The following is a 26968-nucleotide window of genomic DNA, read 5'->3' on the forward strand; positions in this document are numbered from 1 at the left end:
TATATTTTCAGGTAGGCAGTTTTGAAATAAGATGTTTCAGATACAACAGCTCATGAGAGATTTAGGCCAAAGGCCAAACCTGTCATTTAGTCCGTGGCTGCTATTAGTTCCCACGTGAATGGAGAAGTATCTCGTTTGAAAGACCTTCTATAAGTGCACAACGAATTGGACATTTAAACAAAGCCACTGTGAGAAGGAGTTTGGACCCAGTACCATGATCACATGCTTCGTATAGAGATGCTTCTCATAATAGCAGTTTCGTTACCAGAAATCAACTTCTATGATGCACACACACTTTATTCATTTTGTTACTAATATAATTATAAAGAAAACCCTTTTATGGATCAATTATGAAGAAGAAGTCTTATAAAACAAGTAAGTAAGCAAGCATTCAAGTAGAATTAATTATTTATCAAAAAACCCCAAAAAACCAAAAAAACAAAAAACCAGAGCCACTTACAGGGCTTGATGGAGTCTTTGGCCAGCCTGGGCTGCTAATGCTATCACTCTCATCTCCATGAAATGAGGAGATGCTAGCAGAGCTGGGGGACATTGGGGAAGGGACTGGCAGGTTGCCGGGGGTTGGGGGCTGAGAAATACCCTGAGAGCTGTAGCTATCCTGTGGTAGAGGAATAAAAAAAAAAAAAAATGACAAAGGTAGGGCAAACTTTATTTAAAATAACGAAAAGTACATCCAGTTTAACAGACTACTTTTTATATATAATATATATAAAGACATGTACAAACAAACACACAAAAACACACACATATAAAAGTATTAAAACAACATTCTTAATTAGTATAATTTGGTAAGTTTGCTGGATGCCAGAGAAGGCCACTAAGCCACCATGCTTACGTCAAGCTTACATGGAATGCTAAGCATGGGTTACCCCTTATGAGAGAAAGAAAGGAAAAAAAAAAAAAAAAAGCTGTTCACCTTATTTATCAAATAAGGCAGGAAAGCAAAATATTAAGTATGTTGTTGTTGCTGAGGCGGCCAAAACAGGAAGCTATAAACTGAAGGCAGAGAAAATGGCTGCAAGGATCAAAACCAGGCAAGATCCCTTACTTCTCCCCACCCCCAAAGCATTTCTTGGCGGTGGGTCTTGCCCCTCCACCCCTCTCCCACGACCATGAGTTAAATGCCGTAAGAACTAGTAACTTTCAGATCCACACCATGAAGGGGGTGGGGAAAGAAAAGAAGACTACGAACATGGTGCACAAAATGAAGGCATGCAGAAGAGAAACCAAAGGAAAAAAAAAAAGTGTAGGCCAACACCAGTGAAGAGAGAACAACATGGCAGCTTCAGCGAGGCAGACCCCACACCGCGTGCAGAGGAGAAAGGAAATACCTTCGACTTGCTCTCAGGCTGTGCAGTGCCTTCCTCTTTACCGTCTGCTTTGAGAGGCACGGGCAACTTGGAGTCACCAGGAGACATCATATCTGCAAGACCCATAGATGCTAATCGAAAACAGGAGAAAGAGTTTAGGATTATACACGTGATTCTTGGGCTGTGCTCCTGCTAAAACAAGTTACTGAGTGATGCATGGGGCAGAGGACTTTCCCTTGAAGGAAGAAACGAAAAAGGGAAAAAGAAATCCTAACTCAGAGCATACTAATTTCTGAAATCTAAATAGCACGACATTCTGGCAATCCTTTTTTATCTTAAAAAAAAAAAAAGAAAGAAGCAATCATTTACTCAAGACCCAAACCAGTGAAAGTCAACTTATATCAATATTATTTTTTCAACATTATTACAGCTTTAATAGAGGAGGTGACAAGTGGAAATAAGCCCGAGGTTTACACTGCTCACCAGGTGGTGAAAGCGAAGCCTGCACGTGTATATTTTCTACCTGGTGACTAGAGGATTTAGTGCTTTCTTAATTTCCAAAATTCACATAATCTATAGTTAGCAAAATCATTTGACATTTTGCATTGTTTCATTTGAAGATCTTATCTATTGCACGTGGCCTAGCCTACAACAACAAAAGGCAATCACATCAGATGATTTCAAAAATAATAATTTTGGAAGGAAAGGATTTCTAATTCTTTTGCAGTGGGGCTGGTTTCCTTTCAGTCTGGGGCAGTGTGTCCATTTATCAACCCTCGGCAGCGGCTCAAATGCCCAGGCCAGACACCCACACCAGCCCAAGGGTCAATCCTAAGATCCCAGGCAAAACTCATTTTCTGTCTCTAGGCTCAGAAATTCAATCCAGATCATCTAGGCTTTAGAATGAAAGAATGAGGAATGTTCTTCACTAAAGAACAACGGATTTGAACACATTTATTGCAAATACGAACAGACATTTTCAAGCTAAAAATACGGATTTAGGTTTTTTTTTTCTAAAGGAAGAACAAGGCTTTAGTAGGGAATCCGTGTAGATATCCAGGGAATAACAGCTGAATTTCGACAGAACCCCACTGTGAAAACCACCTGCACAACACTGGGCTGTGAGCGCGACACCACACAGATGTGTGAGGACCCAGAATGAGGAGAGATGGAAGAGAAAAAGGAAAAGGGAGACAAGAAAAGAGAGGGCCTTACAAATGAGTGAAAACCAGAAAACATTCCTATTTCAAAATCAAAGAAACCTGAGGTTTTAGGAACCCATCTTAGATTCTGCAAAAGAAAGTGCTGGCTCGACTGAGGCAGCGCGCACGTGCCCACCCCCCTCCCACCCCTTCCAAAAAGAAGCAGCAGCTTTAAAAAAGGCTCCACAGATTGCCCACTACAAAATGATTATTGCACATATTCATGTATTACTATGTTTTAGAAAATAATTAGTTTTAATTACAGCAGTGAGAGAGTGAGCAGGGCTCTGGCGAATTAGCTGGCAAGCTTTGTGGTGCTAATTTGCTAATATCGTTAGCATCACTGCAGGTTGAGACCAGAGGTCCTGCCAAAAAAAGCCTACGGTGCCACGTGCCCCTGCGTTTACACCAGCGCACTCAACGAGGCACTCTGAAATGCCTGTGTTTTCCACGGGCACATGGGCTTGTTTTTCAAAGCCCATTTGCAGCCTAGTCAGCCCTTGGAGTCATCACCACACGCGCAAATCATAATTGGGATGTTTTTCTTTTTTTTTTTTCAAATTACTTTCAATACTTAGACTTTAAGAACTGGAACAAAAAGCTTTTTCAAGTGATGCAGCTGCAGAGAAAAATCTATTGGGATCAGCTAAAAATGCTGTTATTTTTGTGAATGTGTGAAACCTCAAAAAAGCAGCTGAGACAGATTACACCAAGAAGACCGCCTGGTTCAAAGTAGCGGATTGCTTTCACGCAGCTTTATCTCTGGGGTCTAGCAAGACAGGAATTAGTAAATCTGAACATTAAGAAACACCCTTTTTAGGAGAATAGAAGGCAAAAAAAAGCAGAACGAGTGTGGAAAGAGGGGCTTGTCTATGAAAGTCCTTATGCCCTTGCTAGTTATTCACAGAGTCGGTTCAAAGGAATGACAGCCACACGATGCCAGAGAAAGGGGCAAAGTCACGGACACGGGGCTTCTGTCAGGTCTTGCTTCTCCAAAGGTGATAAGGAATATTTCTGTCAATCTTTATAATAAATTATGCCTAAATACTATTTTTGAAAATAGGAAGTAATAATATCTTTCTTCATGCATCAAATGTGTTAATGTACATGAAAGCAATTTTTAAGCGTAAAGAACTAGGCTGATATGCATGGTGATAATTAATGGCAACAATTTACACTGATTTAGAAACCAGACTTAGACAAATATAAACGTATATGTTGGTTTGAAATTCGCCAAACTTCTTCATTCTCTATCATGTATTTTAAAATGGGCATCTGGGGTAGGCAAATACAAAAATTGCCAAAAGTTGTGAGGCTTTATTATTTTGAGAGATAAGTAAGGATACTTTAGAGTGATAGTTTTATTTAGTACTCTTGCCTTACCATGTAAATTTCATTTTACTTAATGAATCATAAGGTCTTTCCTTACTGTTGCTTTTGTTGAAATGCTTATTTTTGACTTCTTACCAGAATTCTCAATGAATCACTGTAAAGAGCCACATGCCTCCCAGGGCAATGGTACTCCAGGGGCACTATTTTCTTCTCCTTTCCCAGAAGAGAAAGACCACCACTATTATAAGGACGTGTTAAATCAAGCACAGTTCTTTCTCCTACTGACGTCCGTAATCCAGTATGTAAAGTTCAGACATAAAAAGGGGCAGTGAAGGATCTGAGACTGCAGAAGGCGCAGCGTGAGGGCTGTAAATACGTTTCAAGCACTAGCCTCTGGCTTCACCGTTGAAATTTAAGAGCTAGGATGATTTCTTAAAGTGAGTGTGGGTCAAGGTCCTAAGGCAGCTATTCCACCCTGCATTTAATATATTCCGAAAGAACATAAAGAACATATGGGGTGAGGGAAACTGAATGCAATCATTCATTCCCACTCCCCCAGCTCCCTTCCCTTAGTCTCCCGGCAAGGTTGCCAAATTGTTCCCAGAAGATGCTAAGATGGGAGCAGAAACACACAAACAGTTCTTTTCTTTTCATGGTAAATAATACACCATACTCTGCAAAATATTTTATTCCCTGCTTTTGAAAACACAAAAGGGCCTCTCCATGTTTAGACATCTGCAGATATTCATGACTATTTTTATATGTGGCGAATATATAAAGAACCCTGTTAACATAACTCAGACACAGTTTATGAGAAAAGCTCAGGAGAAGCACTTCTCTCGGACTGGATCAGCAAGGCCTTGAAAGAATTCCCCGTAACTCCCCCCCCCCGCAGCCGATGGACCTCCACGGGGGCAGTGCGACTGAGATGCACGATCCTGCCATTTCCATCCCAAGGAAACATGGCACCCCAGCAAACTCAGAATGCTTGCTGGGCCTCGCTGCTTCAGGGAATGCAGCCAATGTCTCCTGCTGGCCGGACCGAATGGACCGAAGCTTCCAGGAGAGCCCCAGCCACACACCAGGTCTGGAGCTACCTATACACTTGGCGTAATCTCTGTACATTTTTCCCAGTTTACAAGAGATGGTTTTCCTAGTTTGTCAAGTCTTTTGTATTTTGGGGTGTCGGGGGGAGAAGGGCAGCAATTAACCTAAAATCATCAACTTAAAGCAGCTAGCCAACAAAAACCCAACGATCTTTACAAACTACTTAGACAACCACTAGCAATGCTGCTGAAGACCCAGAACTTCCTTTGGGAAGGAACCGAAAGTCTCAAGACAGAGAACAGCTATCCGTCTGGTAGATTTTTATTCTAGGCACAGTCCCGTAAATCATTTTTTTTTTTTTTTTAAATAAATTTCAAAACAGCAAATTATCTGGTAAACAGCGAATGCCACACCAAGTTGGCAGCGGTCTTGCCAGGAGACTGTTGAGCAAAATACCTCTAAATCGGTGGTTCTCAGGCGTTAGCACGCACATATGAAAAGTACCTCAGGAGTGTGTTAGGAATGCAGATTCCTGGGCCCCCCTTAGAATTTCTGAACGGGACCCAGGAAGCTGTAGTTTTAACAGGCATTCCAGGCGACTCTGATAGGGTGTTCTTGAGTTTTGAGAACCCAGAAGGAAGCTGTGGATACTGTGGTCATGTGACTGCCTTTTTTCCTTTGTAAGGGCTATCGGAGCTGGTCTGCCCCCTACTGGTCAGACATCAATAGGACACTGCCTTTGGACTGAGCTGTGCTGGGGCGGGAGAAAGATCGGCACCGCTGGAATTTGTATGGGAGGGAAGCCTGGCTACAGCACAGTATGGCTGCTCATTTACTATCTAGGTTATACTGATGGAAGTGCCCTACACTTTGTAGAGTGACTTAGAACCAGACAGTAGATATATTTTCTGGAATTTAGAAGTCTTTGTTAAGATGATGGTTTATACCCACACAAGTATATGGCTAATGAATATTATAAAACAAACACAAAGAAGTACAATGTAACTAACAACACAAGTATTATACAGGGCTCTATTTAACAAGGTTATACATGACTTATAATTTTGCCCTAGGAATACATAATTCTAATCTTTTCATCCAAGTAATTTTTAAAAAGCTCCTTTAAAGAGGAAAAAAATCCCCACTGCTTCCCATCCCACTCCCCCTGCATTTTAAGTGAAGAAATAGTTGTCACATTCAGACTCACACTGACTCCATTTAAATAATTACTTGCTCACTGAAGCCTGTAACAATTTGTCACTACACGGGAGGACTTTTTTTGGCCCTGTACGCCATCGACAGCACAATTGTCTGAACTCAGCAAAGAGGATGCTGGAATGCCAGTTGCATAAGCTGCTAACTGAGGTTCAGAAAACCCCACTGCCAGCCCTGGCTATCATTTGTATTACCTTCACTTTCTCCAAAGTGTCCTCTGATGGAGAAAATGCTTTGCTGTTATCACTGGTAATTTATCTCCCGGGGCCCAAACCAAGTAGACTGACGAGATGATGACCCAAGCCATTTCCGACCCATCTTTAGAAAAGTCAAGTGTAAACTTTCAGACCAAAACTCTCATCAGGAGCTACACTGGAACGTTCTGGCGTCCTCTGTCATTCCTGTTTCCTTCAGAGATTCTAAGACAGACAGAGCAGATTCCTATGTACCTATCAACAGATACGCAGTAAATACGCCATCGTCAATATTTCTCAGATGTGCTGGATGATTACTTTCTATCAGGCAGCATTTCACTTAATAAAACAGGAATAAAATCTTATAAATGTGTAGAGGAAAATCCGATAAATGACTAAATTATTAAAAATTCACTATTTCAAAAGGTACAATGCAATAAGAAAAAATACACTACTAGCTCATACAAAAAAGACTGTGAGGATAAATGGCCTTTCCTTGAACAGATTTCCTCTGTATGAAATAACGAATAGCTGAATTATCTGAATAATAGTAATAAAAAGAAACCCTCTCTGTGAATCTCCATTAAATTGGTTATTCCTTGGGAATACATAAATCTCCTTAGGCAGGGCACAGTGCCATCTATTTGTTGTTGGTTATTTTTGTGGCTCTGGGGTCCAAAGGAAAAAGGGGAAAATGAGTATTGCTAATAGTAGGTGAAAATTTATTGTGTCATTTCAATGCTCTGAAGTAATTTTATTTCAGCAAGCCAGACAAAACACATAATGTCATAACCCAAATGAACCATTACCTGGGACAGTGCTGGGAAGGGGAGGGGAAAGTTCCAGCTACGAGACTGTCCGAGAGCTTTTCACTTTTCATCTCAAATGTAAAAACATCCACCTCACCGGGATGAATGACAACCTGCTTAACATCAGGAAGAGCTATTTTATTTATTTGCACCAGTCGGCTCTGTTTTTTCCTCTTCCACAAATCTTTAAAGGGAAGTAACCAGGGAATGGCACGACCCAATCAGGCCCTAGAAACCAACAACTCGGAAGCTCAGAGAGGATGCAAGCCCAGCCTCTCGCTGTCTGTTCTGCCCGACAAAGAGACACAGCTCGGGGGGGCAGCCTTTCAAAGATGGCGAGGTCAGGAAGGCAGAGGACATAAAAAGAGGGAGAAGAGAGAGCCGAGCCCCTAATTCCATGATGTTTTCCTGACACATCATAAAGCGCTGGAGGACACACAACTGGCTACACCAAACTCTGAATCAACTAAACGAGAGAATCCCACCCCAAGTGGTGTCTCCCACTCTAACAGGCACTAGAGTAACACAGAGCGTTTCTTCATATAAAGGGTCCCGCTCATCATCGCTAGGTCATGTGGGGGCTTGAGGAGGTGGTCCTGGGCCTACAGAGTCTGAGAATATGGAAGATGTGCACAGTTTAGACATTCTTGATACGTCCACAAACTGACAGAACACTCTTACTGCGCTAATCAGAGGGGAACTGGTAAGAATGCAACTGCTGAGATCATAAAGTGGGTTGAAAAAATGAAACACAATGAAAAATTGAAAACAGTTCTTTAAAAAGACAATAAGTAATTTCTCAATAGAGATGATGTGGGAACGGCACTTATGGAACAACTATTTCCAGATAGACACTTAAAGGGGAGTTTCCCTAAATGAAAAAAGTCCTTCAACCCCCGCCTTGTTCTGCCCTTCAGTCACTTCCTCAGAAACACGAAGTTTAAATGTTCATCTCCACCACTATCTCGTGGAAAGTACAGATTTTGTCGTGGGCTCTTCCGATACTCCTAATAATGCCCAAAGATAAAAAGAACTCGGTGCGTACATTAAGCGAGCAAGCTCCAATGACACTTGAAATGCGTCCGCAGATTATACAAACACAGAAGGAATAAAAATACTTTACATAAAATGTAATGTAATCCTCAAGTCTTAAAATAGGTAAATCGATTGAGCAAGCATCCAAGCAGCAGAAAAGTAGCATTTTCCCCCTTTTCACCAAATGGTCCGATTGCTGAGCTGTTTCTGGACTTTCAGTGGTGTAGGCCTACGAAGAGAGGAAGGACAGGGCAGGCAGCCCTCGGGAGCAGGGAGCTGCCACCGTTACCTGTTGAGCTGTTCACCATATTGGGCGTCATGCTGTAGGGGGGCGCCTGGGCGTTCATGAGCCCAGAGCTGTTGTTCATGGGCTGGCTGTAGGGAGAGCTGGAAGCCATAAGTCCACTCTGATTCATGCCAGGAAAACTTCCTTGCCTATATGAAGAGAAAGCACATGCATACATATACCGACCATGCATCTCAGCAGCCGTTCACCCTTGAAGTCATGTCTAATAATGCATCGATGCAAGGGGCGGGGCTATTATTTTTCATGTTGGCTTAAAATGATTTATTTCCTGGAGAGAGAGGCTGAACTCTATTGCTAGGTGATTAGGTCATATACTACGTAAAAATTCCAAATATTATAAATTCCACAAAGAAATTACCTGTTTCTAATCATGTCAAGTGTTCCAGGTTATCATTTATACAGGGAAATATAGCAAGAAAGGGGGAACTTGAATAAGAACAGGAATTACAAAAGCAAGCAAAATTAATTTCTGACATTTAAAAAGATCTGATTCTTAATTAACATTACCTAGTATCCTTGTATCAAAAAACAGAAGTCAAGAAATGGAAAACAAATGGGCAGTGCGGGAATGTTATTTAAAAAAGAAATTTTTCTCTGGCCTAAATTTTCTGATAGAATGCATATGAGAGAAAGCATTTTCCAAACTCTCTTTGACCTTGCATTTTAACATTCTCAAAATAGGTACTATTAAAAACACACCAATTCCCCTATATTAAAATAACACAGTAAACAACAGACTTGCATTTCTTCGTATAGGATTTTCTGTGACAGGAGGGAGCCTAGACTGACTGGCTCTGAGTGTCCCTAATAGGCCTGGGTCACCCCTCCTCCACTGCCATGCAGACTCATGAGCTCATCTTTTTGGTGGCTTAGTTTTGTGTCTCCGCCCTGTCCAAGACAAACTTCTCTTGACTCTTGAAAGAGGTAAAAGGCATCCTTTGATCTGAAGGAGACAAGCGTCACACAATGTCATTTCTCTAACTGCTGGTAACAAGACCGGGGGTCGGGGGGACTAAACAGCCCCGTGGTTTAATCCTCCCAGGAAAGTTAACACAAAAAGAAAGATGATGGCAATGCGGCAAAAGCTTTAAAGGCCTCCACGGTGGGAGTCAAGCTTTTCTTATGTAAATACTATACCTCTAAGAAACTTCTTGAAGTTTTGGCCATTAATGTTTATGTTTAGGAGGAAAGCTAATGGGGGGGGGTGTAAAAATCCACAGACACTTGGCTTCTCTGTTCCAAATTAATTATGATTATAACCCCCTCCACTTCCATTAAACTGTCATTTGGTGGCTCTTAAAGTACAATAGTAAAAAGTTTTTTAAAGACTTTAAAAGATTAACATAAGTCATTAAAAATGTATACTATTCTTTTTGGGCAGCTATTTCCATTGGATTCACTTTCTGACTAGCAGAAAAAGTTCAAACATGGTCCATTTGAAAATTCAAAGTAGCAAACGTTTGAGTGGTTTTTTTTTTCTTTTAAATATATACAAACCATTCAGGGAAATTCTGTGCAAACTAACACTTGATGATGGCTTGGAAAGAACATTCTAGAAGGCTGAAAGAGTACTGCTGTGAGTGTGGCTCTGGGAGAGAGGAGCATTACTTAGCCTTGAACTCAAAGACTGCTGAATCAGTATTAGAATACCCGGCTGCAGATCATTAAGAATGAATCTGAGATCATCCAATGGCTTCTGATTAACCTCCAGGTCGTCAAATACTTATAAACACACTGCCCAGCAGCTATAAACATTTTCCTATATGGTTAGGGTCTTCACAGCAGCATGTAGGTTGTTGGCATTAACTCAAATATATTAGGGTCCCTGCTGAGGTGTTTTCCTTCAAACAAAAGACAATTTATCATTGACGTAACTGTTCCAAAAGAAAACGATGCCACGTGCTGGGGCGGCCCTCCCCATTTCCCAGCAGACAAATCACAGGAAGAGCATCTAACTTATGAACAGGCTGTGTTTTCTGCAGACTAATTCCGAGGCAGTGATCGCTTCCAACTCTGACCTGTCCTTCAAGACCGGCTTCAGGGGCTACCTCCTCTGTGAAGGCCATCCTTATCACCCCACTTGCAAGCTCTGCACTTTGTTTTGTATGTTAAAACAATTTATGTGCATGTCTTGGCTCTTCTAGGCGTGTATGCCGCCTGAGAGGAGCAACTGAGTGCATGTCAGCTACTAAAAAATATTTGTTAAATGAATGAATCAATGGAGAACATTCTTATTATTGTAAACAGGCATTATGAAAGATCGCCACCTTTTCAAGCTTCCACCAAATTCAGTTTCCCGTGCCACCAAATTCAGTTTCCTGTGCCGCGTAACTAACATGTACGAAACTAACAGATCCTCAAGCAAACTTGTTTATGACTAAGGTGGAAAAGAGAACCAGAATACAAAATCCACCAGGCAGATGGTTAAATGAAGGGACCGCTGAGGTCTCATCAAACTCTAATCTATGATTTCTCCCCCAGGTCTGCATTGTCCATCTTCAATCGCCATAACATGATGAAGGTGCACATTACAGAGGTCTTAAAAAATACCCTTAACATAACAAAAAATTAAAGATTTAAAGGTCTGTGTGTTGGATGTCAGTTGCTGGTCACAATGGTCCCCAATTAAATCACGTCTATTGCTTTAAAAGTCTGGTTAAAAAGCCAGAGGTCTTCACTGTCGCTAGCCACATTTTCCACTGCCACTGGGATCTGGGAGCAGACCACTGAGGCTCTCTGGGCCTCAGTTTTTCCATATGGACATGGAGGGACTGACAACGATCATAACAATAATTTATCAAGCACTCAGAAATATGCCTGGCATGATTTCTAGCACTTTACACACTTAATTTTTTAAATTTCTAGAGGAAGGTTGGTGGAATTATGCTCACATACAGAGAGAGAAAATAAGGATCAGAGAACTTACATAGCTTGTCTAAAGACACACAGCCAGTAAGTGCGTAAACAGAACTGCCCAAGCCTGCTTCAGTCCAGCATACTATACTTCTCTCTCCAAGGGCCCTCTGGCACGGCTAACACATGGTGGGACAAAGTAGAACGGCCTATGATCATCCTTTTCCATTTGTCTGCCACACTCGTCTTTAGTTGTAGAAAGCTGACAAATCAGAATGATGCTGTTCCCTGAGCTTTCTGGAGGGCACCCTTCAGCGAGGCGGACAGAGGGAGAGGGAGAGGCGGTGGAAGCAAACAGAACAGCGCCCTGGACACCTGCCTCCAGGAAGGGGTTTATCCTGCACGCTTCTGGGTATCCAAGGAGGCAAGCAGCTGAGAGGGAACTGCGTCTTCCCAGGGATGCAGGGTGCGTGGGCATGAGCAATGCACCTGGCCAAACAGGGGACAGAGCCAGGTTTTCATCGTCACAGAAGAAATCCTATTTATTAGTGTTTGGAAACTACTGCCAAGACTATTGGTAATTTTGAAGAAGCGAGATGGGCTTAATACTCAAAAAGAGCGTTCAGTGTACTCTGTTGAATTTTGGAAATTGAGACAATTCCTTTTGTGGACAGAAACATAAGACGGCCACCTCCCTGACAGAGCTGAGTGCTCGACTTCTCACGGTGATGCTAATGGAGCAGGATGTCTGTGGCTCTGCACAAAAAGCTTGTGGGGTCGGGCAGGCTACCATTCCCAGGACCACGGTCACCTCAGAAGAGGTTGGTCCCTTTCTAGAGGCGGCGCTTGCCGCCTGCTTGGCCCTTCTGTCCACAGCAACATTGGGAATGCTCCAGATTTCCGAATGAGGGGAGGGCAGAAGAAAATCACCACGCTTTCTTTTTTCAAAAGGAAACAGGAGCAACGAAACAAAAACAGGCAAAAATACAAACTGGAACGAAGGGAACGTTTTCAAGGTCAAACCTACCAAAATGGAAGCTGTACCTGGAAGAGCCAAGTGCCAGGTCACGACCTTCACCTTTGGGTTTGTGAATTACTGGGCTATTTGCTAGTGGGGCTACAGGCTCAAGTCGTTTTTGTTACAAATGATGGCTGTCCCGATGCCATGGATTCCTAACCTGCAACAGGAGTGGCAATGAACGCCCAATAACATCTTGGGGGGAATTTAATAAATACTAAACATAACATTCGTTGCTGTCTTGCTGCTGAGGAAGCCCTGGACCGCGCCCTGTGACAGCGACTGTGGCACAGAGCTCACGGTTCACAGAGCGCTGAGCATCCGGCCCTGGGCCAGGCCTGTGGCCCACACTATCCCCTCTACCTTTTCATGTCCAAGTACGACATGGGGGCTGTTATTTAAACACGCGGACCTGCAGAACAACCAGCAGAACTTTATTTAAATCGGCCTTCGGTTGGGACTAGATGTAAGTGTTTGAGATCTGTCATTCTATGACAAAGCCCAGGCTCTGATGATGAGAATAATTTAGGAGCGGAGGCTGCAAATGCATGTGCCTCAAGCCTGCCTCGTTCCTGCTTCTCAGTCTACACACACACACGTCACTTTTTATAGATTTTCTTATTATTCACTTTGGAGCTTTCTCAAACATTATACATTCATCTGCCAACAAAGAGCTGACTTTGGGGGAAAAAAAACCAAAAGCAAATACCAATTTTAAAGTGACCATTTCCAATGGTTCACTGTGAAGGCAGAAAGGGGAATACAGCTTCCCACTACAGTCTGAATTTAGCAGTTACAAGTATTAGTATGGAATCCTACAAAGAGCACCACACATGTCTAAGTATCTTGTTTTTAAGTCAAACTACAATAAAATTTAAAATAAAGTAAGATCTGCATATGATTTTGCTGCTCTGAAAGAATATGTAGGCCATATCGTTTTAGCAACCACCACTATTTTTTCTCAACAGTGACAGACAGGGAAGTGTGAAATATACATCCTGAAAATGAATGGATTTCTGATACCGCTCCTTGGAGAAAGGGAGGGACAGACCAAAGAAATGCTCTGGAAACAGACACCGCGAGAGTGAAGCCACTTTATACAAAGTCCCAGTGGCAGAGACACATGGAGAGCAGCTCCACTCTGAAGAGTTGAGCACATCCTCTGATACATTCTTGAGTTATGTTCAAAATGAGTATGAAGCAAAGCCCGCTGTACTGGAAAATGTGTATGAGCGCCAAACACACACATAGCTTCCTCTATATGGACTGTCACTATAGATGTAGTTTGAGTCGTGGAGCCAGAAAAGATGGCTTACTGACAAAATAAATTTGGCTAACACTAAAATTTGGGGCATTTTTTCACTTAAATCCAATACTTATCAGAACTAAGAACTTGAAACTTTGAAAAGCCCGATTCCGGCAGAGTTTACTCTTGGAGAGCTCCAACTGTACATAGAACATTACACAGGATGCTCTATTTTAAATGTTTCATAAACACAAACTATTTTCACAGATGTGTCCAGCATCACTGCTAAGACAGACTTTCAACCTCAGTTACACAGTGACTCTTTCAAAACAGTACCAAGAAGGACAAATTCCATGAAGATTATTTTACATCTAATATCTGAAGAGGAAAATCACTACCGATGTCCCCCAGACAACACAACCAAGACAGAAAAGAAAGCTGTTGAAGGCCAAGCCCATGTCTGGTGTGGCGAATCCATCCGTGCGGCTGCAATGACAAGGCATCAGCAATCCTGGTCGCCAAAGAGGGCTGTAATTTCAATAAGCCAGTTGCTCTGGTAGAATCAATCCCATGAAGGTAAAGTGGCCTTTATGTCATTAAACCAAAGACAAAGAACAAAGAGAAGTGCCAAGCATTTAAAAACTGCGGATTCCTGTAAAAATACACAGCCGCATGCTATTTTTTGAAAAAACACTGCACCCCTTTCACTCAGGGAGACATGCTAGAAATAACTAAAATGGATGGGAAATGCCTTCCATTTAGTTGACAGTCACAATCATTTGCTCCCGATGACTGTTTTAAGGCAGGTGGGAGTGGGGTGGGGGAAGGGGCACAATGGTGAGCCAAAACAAGAACACGCACAAGTCCAATACCCAGAGGAGTGGGTGTCAAACTGCACCACGTCACGTGGAAGGAGGAGAGGATGTGCACGAGGGGAGCCTATAAACAGGCAGGGCAGGGAAAGTGCCCTGAGGAAGGCATGCTGGCCCCCCTTCCCCTTGCCTCAGATGAGATCTGAAGAATCAAGTGGGAACCAATCAGGAGAGGGGGAGAGGGGAGGGCATCCAGGAGCAGGGGAGGGAGGTGGAGAGAGCGAGGCGGACTAGCAAGAAGCGAGAGTGGAGCGGGAGGAATCACACCAGGTCTGTATCCTAAGAGAAATAGGAAGAGATTAGGGGTTTTTAAGCAGGAAAAATGGCACAAAAAGATGTGTATATCAAAGGCATTGTTCTCTGACTGGGGAAGGAGGCAGGAAGAATGACTCTAGGGCCAAGAGGTGTGTGGCTATTACAATAGTCCAGGTAAGAGATGACGGGTCTTGTAACTGGGGGATGGGGAACAATAAAGAGCTGAGTGGTATCTTGGAGGTAAACCTGACAAGACTTGGTGATGAATTAGGCACTGTGGGCAAAGAAAAGCTGTGCCATGAAGTCTCCCGGGTGTCTGGCTTGCACAAAAGGATGGATAATGGGGCAGTCGCTGAGAGAGCAAACACTAGAGAGACCATGAGCTCGGCTGTGGACATGTTGCTCCTAACATCTTCTCAGCTCCCAAAAGGCTACGCCAAGAGGCAGCTGGAGACTCAAGTCTGGAAAGCAGAGCTTGAGTCCTTCCATTCACCTTTCCTCCCTATGTAGGAACGCCCTTTACGATACTTTTCTAGGATCTTCCCTCGCTGTGAACGTGATCTCTTTTCAAGGCAGCCTGTTCCCTTAAAGAAGGCCGAAATGTGTATAATGCCAGCAACCGAGCTAGAGCAACAATTATCGGTCATTTTCCAGCTATAAACTAGTAACTCCCTACACGCTTTGGTAACTGATACATTTAAGTTTTATTTTTTCCTTTAAGAATGGGCAGGGGCCGGCCCTGTGGCCAAGTGGTCAAAGTTTGGTGCCCTCCCTGCTTTGGCGGCCCAGGTTCACTTCCCAGGCGTGGAACCATGCCCCCCATCTGTCAGCTGCCATGGTGTGGCGGTGGCTCACACAGAAAAACTAAAAGGACCTACACCTAGGATACACAACCCTGCACTGGGGCTTTAGAGAGAGAGAGAAAAAGAAGAGGCGAAGAGGTATGTCATTTTTCAACAGCTCTATGAAAAAGACCCTGTCGATGGGGGGCAGTGGTAACTGTGCTAGCATATTCTCGAGAACGGTCCTCTGTGTGGATAACTCTTCAGAGCAGACCTTTCCCCTGCCACGTCCTTGCCATGGGCCTGGGGAAGGTGGCCTTGCCCAGAGGGGCTCTCTGCGTCTACAGAATTTCTCTGTCGTCTCCACCTTTCTGCACAGAGCTGTATTCTCACCCACGCATCTTGGTGAAGCTGCTTCCGCCAAGCACTGAGGAACAGTGCACTTCCCTCCTGGATTTCCTAAAAGCCTATAACACAGAAGCATTTCCCCCATGTTGTTAACTACTTCACGCAGACTTCTCAGGGGGTTCCCGCCTGTTGTCAGTCCTGCTCCTGGCTCACTGCTGAAATGGCTCCTGATGTGCAATTTCGAGATTCAGTACTTCCCCTTTGCCTCGACGCAGGGTCGAGCTGTTCCTAAAGCAGCCGACTGAGCCCCAGCTCCTCTCAAAGCAGTCAGGAGAGCAGGCAGGGCGCGAGGGCTCTGAAGCGAGAGACTTCCCTGTCGGGGTGTGAAGTAAACGCAAACACAGTGTCTGGCTGCTCGAACTTTGGTAATTGATAACTGAGAATCTTCTCTTCAGCTCCACGTTGATTTTGGCTTGTGAAGCCCATTATGAACAGTTTATTGGCAATCATACAAAAATGAACTGAAAGTCTCCACTCTGGAGACGCCTCATTCAGAGATTTGGATGTTAGCACTTCCCATGATTCCCAGCACCCCGGCCGCCTCCAGCGCAGGGCGGGAAGAAAGCCACAGGGGGCAGCACTGGGTTCCAAAACTGCCCACTCCCTGTAAGAGGTGACCCCAGAACTCTGTGGGGTCTGGGACACGTAGCTCCCACTGGCCTCTGACGAGACACAGAGGGCACGGTTTCCAAGTTGGGTAGAAATGAGATCCGTTGTAACTTGTGAAAGAAAAACCAGTTGCCACTGATGTCCCCGCAGAAAGAAACAAGTGCCCCTCTCTAACTGCATTACATGAAAGATCTTTACTTAAAAAAAGTTTATCTGGAGATCATAATACCATTAGGAAAAGATCCAGATTAAATGACAAGGGGGGCGATTCCTTTCCAGTGGCAGGAGTACCCACCCGTTATGCCAGGACACCCCCTTCCTGGGTACGAGGTCTAACGGACTGAACTGACCAGGGGATGAATGTAAAGATGGGTCTCCTGAGAGGGGTGGGCACCTCGCACACAGGGAGCACATCAGCTTGACAAACACTGGGAAGCTGAGTAGCAACAGCAACAAACTCATCTGAGTAATGTTTTAGGGTGAGATAATTAAAAACGCATAGATCGCACGTGTTCACAGACCTCTTGTACCATAATGGACCAGTCTGTTGGCTGAAAAAAAAAGAATTGGGGTCCCAAGATCTCCATCCCATATACTTTGCCACAGAAATATATCAATATAGTTATTTATAATTAAAAAAAAGCCCTCCTAAAATTCTTATAGATTTCCTGAGCTAAAGGTGGCCTGGGTCATAAAGTTACTTAACTTGTTTAAGCAAAAACACTGTTCAGAATTAGGGTGAAAACTGTTGCAGGAAAGGCCTAAAGCTGAGCAAAACTACAGTTCCCTATGTCCTCGCCCATCGCTCTGGCCTGAGGAGTAGGAGAAGGCAGGATCCGGCAAGTTCTTTCTTGATGGGAATTTAACAACCAGAGGCAATCCAGTAAGAGTTAGTTTTGAAAGCAAGGGGCAAAACCTCATGGTTTTGTAGTTGTGGGTTTTTGTTTGGTTGGGTTTTTTCAGCTATGTAACGGAAGTGGAGTTCAAAATAAAAATGAAGGTCAAGATTAAGAGGAGCCTCAGGGAGTGGCTCCCACGGTCTTTGACAGACCAGCTGAGAGGCCCTGGGGGCAGCCCGAGGGTCCAGCCCCTCACCTGTGATCTTCACACGGTCACCCACGACACTTCCCAAATCCCAGACTGGGAGAGACTAAGACGCACATCATATCTTCCTCGGCACCGACAAACTGTTCCTGTTGCCTTCAGTCCAGAACACTGCTGAGGTGATCAGATTTCAGGCTGAGAACAACTCAACACTTCCTGGTATCAGCCCCACAGCCTTGCAGGTTGGCGATGAGGCGCCAATGCGACTATGTGAGATGTACGTGATTTCAACAATCCTATCCTTTGATAACTTTATGGCTGGGATTGGCCGGACTGTGTTGCTGACTTTTCCCCGGTGACAGGCGGCCTCCAATGCTGATTCTAGGTCCGATCATTCTAGTTTGTTTGGTGTGGATGTGTGGGTATGTGGGGCAGAGATGTTGGGAGGGTCAAGAGGCAAGATGTGAAGACAAGTGGCCTAGACAAGTTAACAGGGCCCACACTCCACTGATGGGAGACTCAGCCAGTTAATAAGGGCCTGGACCCAATACATACATCATGCTGAGTTATCTTACACCACGAGGACAGCACCCAGCTGTGAGGTTCAGACTGGGACGTGGCTAGGAGACATTCTGAATTAAGAAGCCTGGGTTAGGTGTGCCGGGGAGCTTGGAATATTTCAGAGTAGGAGGAGGACACTGATGTCTGAGAGGATGCGAAAAGGCAGAAAGAGAGGGATTTAGGGACAGACTTTGCCAGGAGTCAAGAGATGACCAAAGCCTGGGTTACGGTATTGGGTCGATGCCAACATTCATTCCTCCTCATTCCACCCAGCATCCCCAGCCCTGCCCAGTATTCTCCTCCTTCAGCGTCCACCAGGGAGAAGGTGTAAAAACTGGGAATCCGAGTGCCCACTTTCCTGCCTCCTGTCCCCGTGTTTTTCATTACTGTTCTTCAGGAGCGGGAAACCCCAAATGCCGATCCTCAGACACGCGCCGGCTCTCTACACCAGAATCACCCAGGGGATTTATGAAAGATACAGGTTCACGAGCCTCAGCCCTCCCATGGCTGTAGGGAGGGTGTGTGTACGTTTAAAAATCTCTCTAGGTAATAGTCAGTCATTTAGGGAACTTCACAGACTCTAGTCTATTACAGGTTTGCTGTACGTTTCATACACTGATTCCTTGGATCTCATTAAACTTAAAAAAAAAAAGTCTCTCTTGGTCTTTTAAAAATTAGTGTTTTACTACTTTTCGATTTGAAGACTAATAAATGTACTTTATGGCTACCATAATAGTTCTGTAACTCTGAAAGATTGATTGAAATCATAATCTTAAAATACCAACATAATAATATTCATTCAAATTCTAAATTTTGAAGGGAAAAAGAGGCGAAAAAATCAAAGTACCATGTTTAGATGATAACACAATGGCTCACATTTAATTGCGGAAATAAAAACTCTATTTAAGTCTTTGAAATCTTTTCTCTGTCTTTCAATAATGTGACTTTTCAAATCATAGCTATTATTTTAAAACCTAATTGTCCAAAGTCCAAGGGGCTAAATTCTTAGTTAATACACATCACTCACAGCCCTTCGGGCCAATGGAGCCCACTATAGCTGGGGCTTGACACATTTAGAAGTTTCTGCCCCCTCTCTCTGACATTTTAATGCACTATCTCCATTAATGAATTTCCACATCAGTGGCTCCTTCCCCATCGGCAGAATCACGTCATACTGGCTTCAGAGGAAAATAATAGGAAAAAAGTGCTTTGCCGGCAAATAGCAACAGAGGAAATGAATTATAAATACACTTCACTAAGGAATAGTTGCTGGAAGGTGTGTGTGTATGTGGGGTACACATGAGACACAGATGTAAGTGCTATGCATGCCCAAGAGGACAGATCGATCCATCAGTGTTGTAAGTGGAGCCAGCTGTTCCATTGCTCAAACTCACAAAACATTCAGCCACTTCAACATCCATATGGTCAGGCTGCTACTGAGCAATCTACTTTATGGCTAAGACGTCATGGAATGTACTGACCCTGTTGAAGAGAGGCTAAGATTCAAAAATAATGTTAATTAAAATTCCCAACCTCCTGTTTTTACTAAAAACAAAAACATTTTGAAAGTAGTTTCAGATTCTAGCTTTTGGTATGACGTAAGGATTGAAATGTAGGTCTCCAGACTCATGGTTGTGATGTTCGGTGTAAAAATTCCCTTCCAGGCAAGAGTAATAAGACTCTCATATTGACTCACTTTTTTCAAAACTAAGAAGTTTGAGCACTTCCCTCCTTCTGGTCCACTGGGGAGCCTTCGAGGACAGCAAGAGGACAGACATCGCTTGTGTCATCGTCATGGAGGTGTATGCACTTATCCAGGTAAAAACGCCGACTTCTATTTATATTCTTGCACGATTCAGAATTCTTACTTTCACAGCTACACTCCAGTCCAAGAATGGGAAATGCTAAAGTGTTATTGGTGGGCAACTGAAGGATGAGAAGGACAGAAATTCAACCCCATCTGTGTGCCTTCAAGTAAACTGTCACTCCATCTTACAAGGCACGTGGTTCCAGAAACAAACTACTTGTGCTGCACGTGGAACCTGAGTGGGAGTGTGCAAAGCTGTTACTCCCTTCCAGGGGCAGCAAAGGCTGAGCTGAGGAAAAAAATCCAGACCTCGATGTAATAAGCAGGATCTGCACAATGACCCTGCTGAGTACTTGGGTTCTAATAGAATTGCCTTTAGACACGAGGGAGAACTAAAATTAAGAGATTTTTTTCTTTTAAGGGACAATCTATAGGGACAGCACTAGTAGAAGGAAGAGCCATAGAATAAGACAGGGCCCTGGGGTCTGCTCTGCCCTCCCTGTGACTGACTAAGTGACCTGAGCAGGTAACACTGCAGGTCTTCGTTTCCTCCACCACAACATCGAGGGGTAGGAATGGATGACATCTAACATCCTTCTAGCTCTAAAATTCTATTATTCTACAACTGAAACTCTACATCCTCTTGGACCCTATTCTTATGAAGCTATTCTTATCTTAAAGATCTGGGCCAGAACTTTGATACAAACCATCTCAAGTCACCAAAGACTTGATTAAAGTTGATGTATACAGGAGGTGCTGTGGGGGGCGGAATTCAAGGAATGAAAATCTATCCTGGCCTAAAGAGGGAGGGCTTGTCAGGCCTTCTGTGAGTTCGCTGAGGTCACGCATCATCCTTGGAGCTTACTCCCAAGAAAAAAAACTGGATAAGTCTGAAATATCCAAATCTACAAATCAGCTGTATTTGGCAGAGATGCCAACTGCTGGACACTGACAGATGCACCTAGAATGAATGAATGGATGCAAAACACACTAAATGACTGAGGGAAATTTATTTTACGAGGGTGTGTGTGCTTTAAGTACAAAGGACACTGATAGTGGACTCAGTCATTCAAAAAACACTGAAGACTACATTGTAGCCGGAATTCATGGCAACGCTTCTTTAGGAAGCTGGTGGCCAGTCTTTCCTAAACTTCTGGCCGACTTTGGCTCTCCTCCGCTCAGACCATGTCTCAGAATCCTTCCAACATGATGCTCCAGACAGCCATCAGAACGGACTGAAAGTCATCTGCCATCCCTGAACCAGGGTTTTAGTAAGATCGAATAATATTTCCAACTCTCTGTTTCTCATTACTTCAAAAGAATCCTATATGAACTAGAAATGCTATACCACTGAACATGGAAATGTGTTTTCTGAGTAAAAAGTCTACCAGAGTGTATGGGGGGTCCTGGATGGATATTATGTATAAATTGTTAATTTCAAACGACCCCCGTGGCTGAGTGGTTAAGTTCGCGCGCTCTGCTTCGGTGGCCCAGCGTTTCGCTGTTTCGGATCCTGGGTGCAGACCTAGCACCACTCATCAAGCCATGCTGAGGTGGCGTCCCACATAGCACAACCAGAGGACCTACAACTAAAATATATAACTATGTACTGGGGGGCTTTGGGGAGAAGAAGAAGAAAAAAAGAAGATTGAAAACAGATGCCAATCTGTTTGACTCAATCAAGATTGGCTCAGGTGCCAATCTTAAAAAAAAAAAAAGACTGGATATTATAACTCAGTTAATCTAGTACTTGAACACTAAGATTCACCACATTCTGTTGTAAACTCTGATACAAAATGAGGGATTCCCTTACTCAAAAGGTGAAAAAGAAAAGCAACTCATCTCTATGTTCCCTTAACTTATTCAATGGAGCAGGTGGGTTTTTCTGAAAAAAGGAATTAGTCAAACGGCTTCCAGCCAGTTAAAGCTGTGTGTTTTTTTCTCTATACCGTCTTATATTCAACTAGCTGAGGAAGCCTGAAGCATAATGGCCATAATCCTTCATTTTCACAGTGAGCCTTCTGCTTCTGTCTATGCACACACATGTATGTGCGTGCACACACACATGCACACACTCACTCACTACCTTCATCATTAATTTGTCTCTTTCAGATTCTTTTCATAGACTCTACGCCCTTTGGGGTTCTGACTTGAGAAAAAAGTCATTACATCAAACTCTGGGAATCCTGTGTTTCTGAAAGCCTTGAGCCACTTCTCCAAAAGAGAAACTGACGTTTAGTGAACTGGCTTTTCAACGAGGGAAGAAAACAAAAACAAAAGCCAAAACACGAGTTTGCTGCAATGAGCTGTTAAGTAAAGCAAAAGCAAGTTGAAAATCAAATTTCTTAACCCAAAGCACTAAAACATGTAGTATACATGTTTTTTCACATTCAAGCTTCTGCTTAAAAAAAAAAAAAGGCACAACAGGTTATGTGCATTGCAAAGGGCAAAGGAAGGAAGATTTAAAATAGAAATAAAACTCTATTTTCTTTCTTTTTTAGAAAGAACACTGTAGGCATGAAAGGCAAAATCCAGAACAAGGAGAGGGCTGCAAAGAGGAGCCTTTGGCAGGAGTGCACTGTCAGATTTACATAGAATAACTCCACCATCTTTCTTTTTCTTATTTTTAATTAAGGAGGAGGTGTCGTATTCTGAGGAAGCTATCTGGATGCTGCTGGCTGAAAGGCAGATTTGATCTTCCTGTGCTGGTTAGCTAACATTGATTTTCTGCCCCAGTGGAAGAGATTGTATGCTGATGCATGCCATTTAAATTCATTTTACACAGCTGCTTAATGTGGCTTGGCAAGGCACAGCCACACTAGCTTGTGGGTCTAAATAGGACTCCTGAGTTGGTAAAGGACAGATCCTATGGATTAGCAGCTGATGATAAATGCTTTTCTTCCCCCCCTGCCATCTTCCTACTGACTCATGAAGTGACCTTGACGGTACCACAAGAAAGGAAAAAGGAGGAAAAGATAATTTCCCCCAAATAAGTATTTACCTAATTCTCTAGTCGCTATTTCACTCTTAGGATTCTGTTTACAGAATTCTATATTTGTTAGTCCACATTTAGGACCATGTTTACAGGATTTAGAACTCTCAATTGCAAAATTATCATTTGCTCTTGCTGTCTAAATAAATGTATGCTGAATATAAAACTATTGAAAAGCTCTCTGTGTCATGTATTCATAACAAGTAGCGAAAGCAGAGTTCTCTAGGTTTCGTCTTTAAACAAAGCTAGTTGACTGCTTCATTTTATTTTTAACCAAAAATGTGGTATATTTCTACTGAAACTAACTACTGAATGTGATTCCACCTGTGTAGGATAATCTCACCATTACTACATGCAAAATCATACCAGTAATACTTTTGCTTAGTAAATCACTCAATAATAATGTACTTTAAGAGCATTTACTAACCTAAAAATGGTGACAGGCTGATATTATACAGTTTTGTAGTAGAAAAGACGAGAGACACTTTTTGTTGCTGTATGTAATTCCTGTGTTGTAATTAATAATATGGCAACACTGTTTAGAGAGAAAATTCTGTGTTGGATTATTTGGTTGTATTTTCCTGGTGACTTCAATATTCTAAAATTCCTTGGGAGAAGGAAATAGAAATCTTTGGTATGGATGTTTGCGCGGTGACGATATAAAGAAACCCCTCAGAAGTCCTGTAATAACATTAAGTCATGTCTCATGCAGGGAGACCCTCTTCCAATATGGTTCCTATGCTCTGAATTCAGGGGTGCGTGTGGGAGCAGGTCATTGTGGTGGCAGGAATGACAATAACACAGTCATCATAACAGTGCTACACGACACAAGTTCCTAGACAACACAACGACGACAATGGGGGAAATGACGCCAGAGGAGGTGATTTCCTTACTTTCACGTAGATAAAAGCTTGTCTTTCCCGCTCAGGCATGAGGGAGAGAAGCCATGCGGAAGCCGTGCAAAGACAGGGTCTGGGGGACGCATGCGGGTCCCCCACCAAACTACCACAGTTCCGCTAATAAGAGTGAGAAACAAAACAGAACGCAACAAACAAAAACCCCGAAACGAACAGAAATGAACGGAAAGACAACCCCCTCTGAGATGGCGTTCCTTCTAGGTCTTTCCCTTTCTCGTTTTGGGTGTCCCTTTTCGCAGCCAGATGGCACGGTCATTAACAGTTTAAAAAAAGGCCCAGTCCCGCAGCAAGTCAGGGGGTGTCGCTACCTACCCGTACTGGTCAGGCTGGTGCAGGACGGGAGCCTGAGAGGTGCCATAGTTGGGGTGCTGGGAAGAAAACAGGGGGCGTCCGCCAGCCCCAGACTGGCTGGGATAAGCAGGCGACCTAATGTATGGTGGCCTAAAGCAGAACAGAAGAACAACTTTGGATTTGCTCTGTAGACAAGTATGAATCCCCCTTCCATTGTTATGCCCACACAGGGGTGTGGAGGGTTACAGAATGGGGCAGAGACTCTGTACCATGCAGCTGCCCGGGAGGGACTGGATAACATTCCTTAAAAAAAAAAAAAAAAAAAAAAAGGGTGGGGGACAGGGCAAAGGAGACAGAAAAGTAAGATTGTCAGATCTCAGTTGACAGCTGTGACTTTGGTAAAGGCCGAAATATACGCTCCCCATTTAAACTCCTGGAAAGCTCAAACGGGCAGGATGTGAAGGAAGGCTCTGAAATGCTCCACTGATTAGAAATAGAAAACGAAAATGCATGGATGTGTATTTATATATTAATTTATATAAAATGAGATATAAGCTGATTCAGAAAGGAAGCACAGCAGGACTTTCTCAGCAAACAATTATGCCTTAATCTCGATGGGTATCTTCTTCCCAGATCACTATCCAAAGCTTCATCTCAAAGGCAATCAAGTACTTTCTACTTAAAAAGAAAATAACTTGTGCTTTATGAGTTGCAACCATGGACAACTCATTTAAACCTAAACGAGACCTTCCATTGGACGAGCCAAACCTGTCTTCATAGACAGGCTTATTAAAACATCCCCTAAAGCGTGTGTAGACTCGATTCAGAGGTATGCTGTTGGGGTTCAGAAGATTTTAAATAACTGTAATGTGGATGAGAGAGAATGACTGATTTTCCTTTTGATTCCTTATTATTTGGAAATGTATTATCATTTGGAGCCAATGGTGAGGCTGGAGGGACCCCTAACATGACCCAAATAGCTTTAGAGGAAAAGTAACAAAGGGACACATTTAAAAACACAGACGTACACGTACACACACACGTACACACACACAGTAGCTTTTATTTCCCTTTGACAAAAATCAGAATCTTCTCTCTTTTCTTCAGAAGATACCGTATCTTCACACATATGTTTCAATGTGCTTTGTTTTAAAACATATTTTAACATATGTTAAACATAATTTGAAACATATTTACATGTGCTTCTTTTAGAATATATTCACTTTTGCCTCATAAACTGTTAATTAAGGATAAACTTTTATACAGGCCAAGTATTTACTTCAAGAGTTAATTTTAAAAATCGGGATTAAAAACAAGTAAGTAATTGAAGCTTAAATTTTGCTCTATCAACTTAAACTTGCTGAAATATTATCTTTGCTTTATTAACTATATTTTGGTTTGGACAGATAGAGAGGTATGCCCAGAAAAATAAAATACAACATAAGAATATGCAGTGTATAAACCTCACACATATACATTTAGACAAACACACACGATACACATAGGTGCATATCCAAAGTTTCTATTTTATAAAGATTTTTGTGGTGGGGGTAAAAATGAGGGAGGTTCTTTTTCGTATTTTAGATTTTAACTAGTTTTTAGGCTTCAGAATTTGCTGTCTAAACCTCGCTGTTTTAAATGGAACCACACAGACACTCCTGATGTCACTGCCTCTGGGCTACTGGCTGCAATGACCGTTCACAGCCATTTCAAAGAAGCTTCCACAACTGACTTGCCCACCACTCAGATTCCTTCCTCAATGTTTCATAGATCACGGTCATTTCTTTCTCTGATCTTTGTGGTACAGAATATATTTAACACAAAAGGAACAGCCAAGCGAAATTACACCCTGCTGCTCTCCACCCCTGTGGGACCCAAGAGACGACGCAGCTCTGTGCCCAGCACGAGCTCACACGTCCACACACAGACCGCCCGCCCCGACGGCATACCTGCTCTGCGCCGAGTTTGCAGCGGCCTGCATCACTGCAGCAGCTGCCTCCTGAGCCTTACGGTTCACGGTTGGCATTGGTGGCCCCATTCCTGGCCCCCCCTGCTGAGACATGCCAGGAGAACTGGGGGTCATGCTGCTCATATTTCCAGGAAATGGTCTGTTCTGCATCCCCGCCGATGGCATTCGTCCCAGGGGCATAGCACCACAGGGCTGGCTTGGCCCTTGTCCATGGATCTGGTTGTTGGCATTGATGCCCATGCCGGGCCCTGGGCCACTGTAGCTTGCACTGGGCACCCCACTATACGTTGGGGGTCTGGAGTAGTTACCTAAACAAAAAGCAAACACAAATGAAAGCCTTTTACTTAATATCTGGACTTGTGAAAGCATTCACTGGAAATACTTTAGGTCCAACAATGTGATCAACACAGAATATCAGTCATTATCCTTATTAATGCTTCCCCTGTTGGCGCTGATGAGGTTGGCAGTCTCAAAATATGCTTTCTCTGCACATTCCAAAGGCAAAGAGCCACCCAGGACCACTGTAACGTGGAGGGGAATCCAGGCTAGTCATTACAACATTAAATCTACGAACAGGAATAGAACAGCGATGCCAGCATGGAGCGTAGCTTCAACACATCCAACACCTCACCTTCTTACATTTTAACCAAAATAATCATTTCCATCCCCAGTCCTTAGGTGAGCACCACTCTGAGACTGTACCAATCATCACTAGACATTCGACAGTTATGATAAAGGGTCCAGAAAGACAGTGTGTTAAAACAAAACGCACCGACGGTGAAAATTATCCTCCCAAATCCCACGGGTGGTGTCACATGGAACCTGGACATTAGTCTGGCAGTCAGTTTTACTCTGGTGTTGGGAACACTGGT

At 43.2% G+C, this 26968-nt stretch overlaps 1 protein-coding gene across 27 annotated transcripts in view; it reads right to left on the reverse strand.

The window, feature by feature from the left end:
- ARID1B (AT-rich interaction domain 1B) overlaps positions 1-26968 on the reverse strand; it is a 413537-nt gene that overhangs the window by 33169 nt on the left and 353400 nt on the right. For 16 of the 27 annotated variants that reach the window (XM_070603126.1, XM_070603115.1, XM_070603120.1 and 13 more), the window contains 4 exons: positions 26077-26404; positions 8455-8600; positions 1353-1462; positions 461-619 (listed from right to left, as the gene is read on the reverse strand). In XM_070603126.1, coding sequence (XP_070459227.1) covers positions 461-619; positions 1353-1462; positions 8455-8600; positions 26077-26404 — 743 coding nt within the window. Of the gene's footprint in view, positions 1-460; positions 620-1352; positions 1463-8454; positions 8601-24148; positions 24278-26076; positions 26405-26968 lie in introns of all 27 variants that reach the window. The other 11 variants (XM_070603109.1, XM_070603106.1, XM_070603110.1 and 8 more) reach the window with 3 other exon arrangements.

This window comes from Equus przewalskii, chromosome 32, assembly GCF_037783145.1.
Source record: "Equus przewalskii isolate Varuska chromosome 32, EquPr2, whole genome shotgun sequence".
Lineage (NCBI taxonomy): Eukaryota > Metazoa > Chordata > Mammalia > Perissodactyla > Equidae > Equus > Equus przewalskii.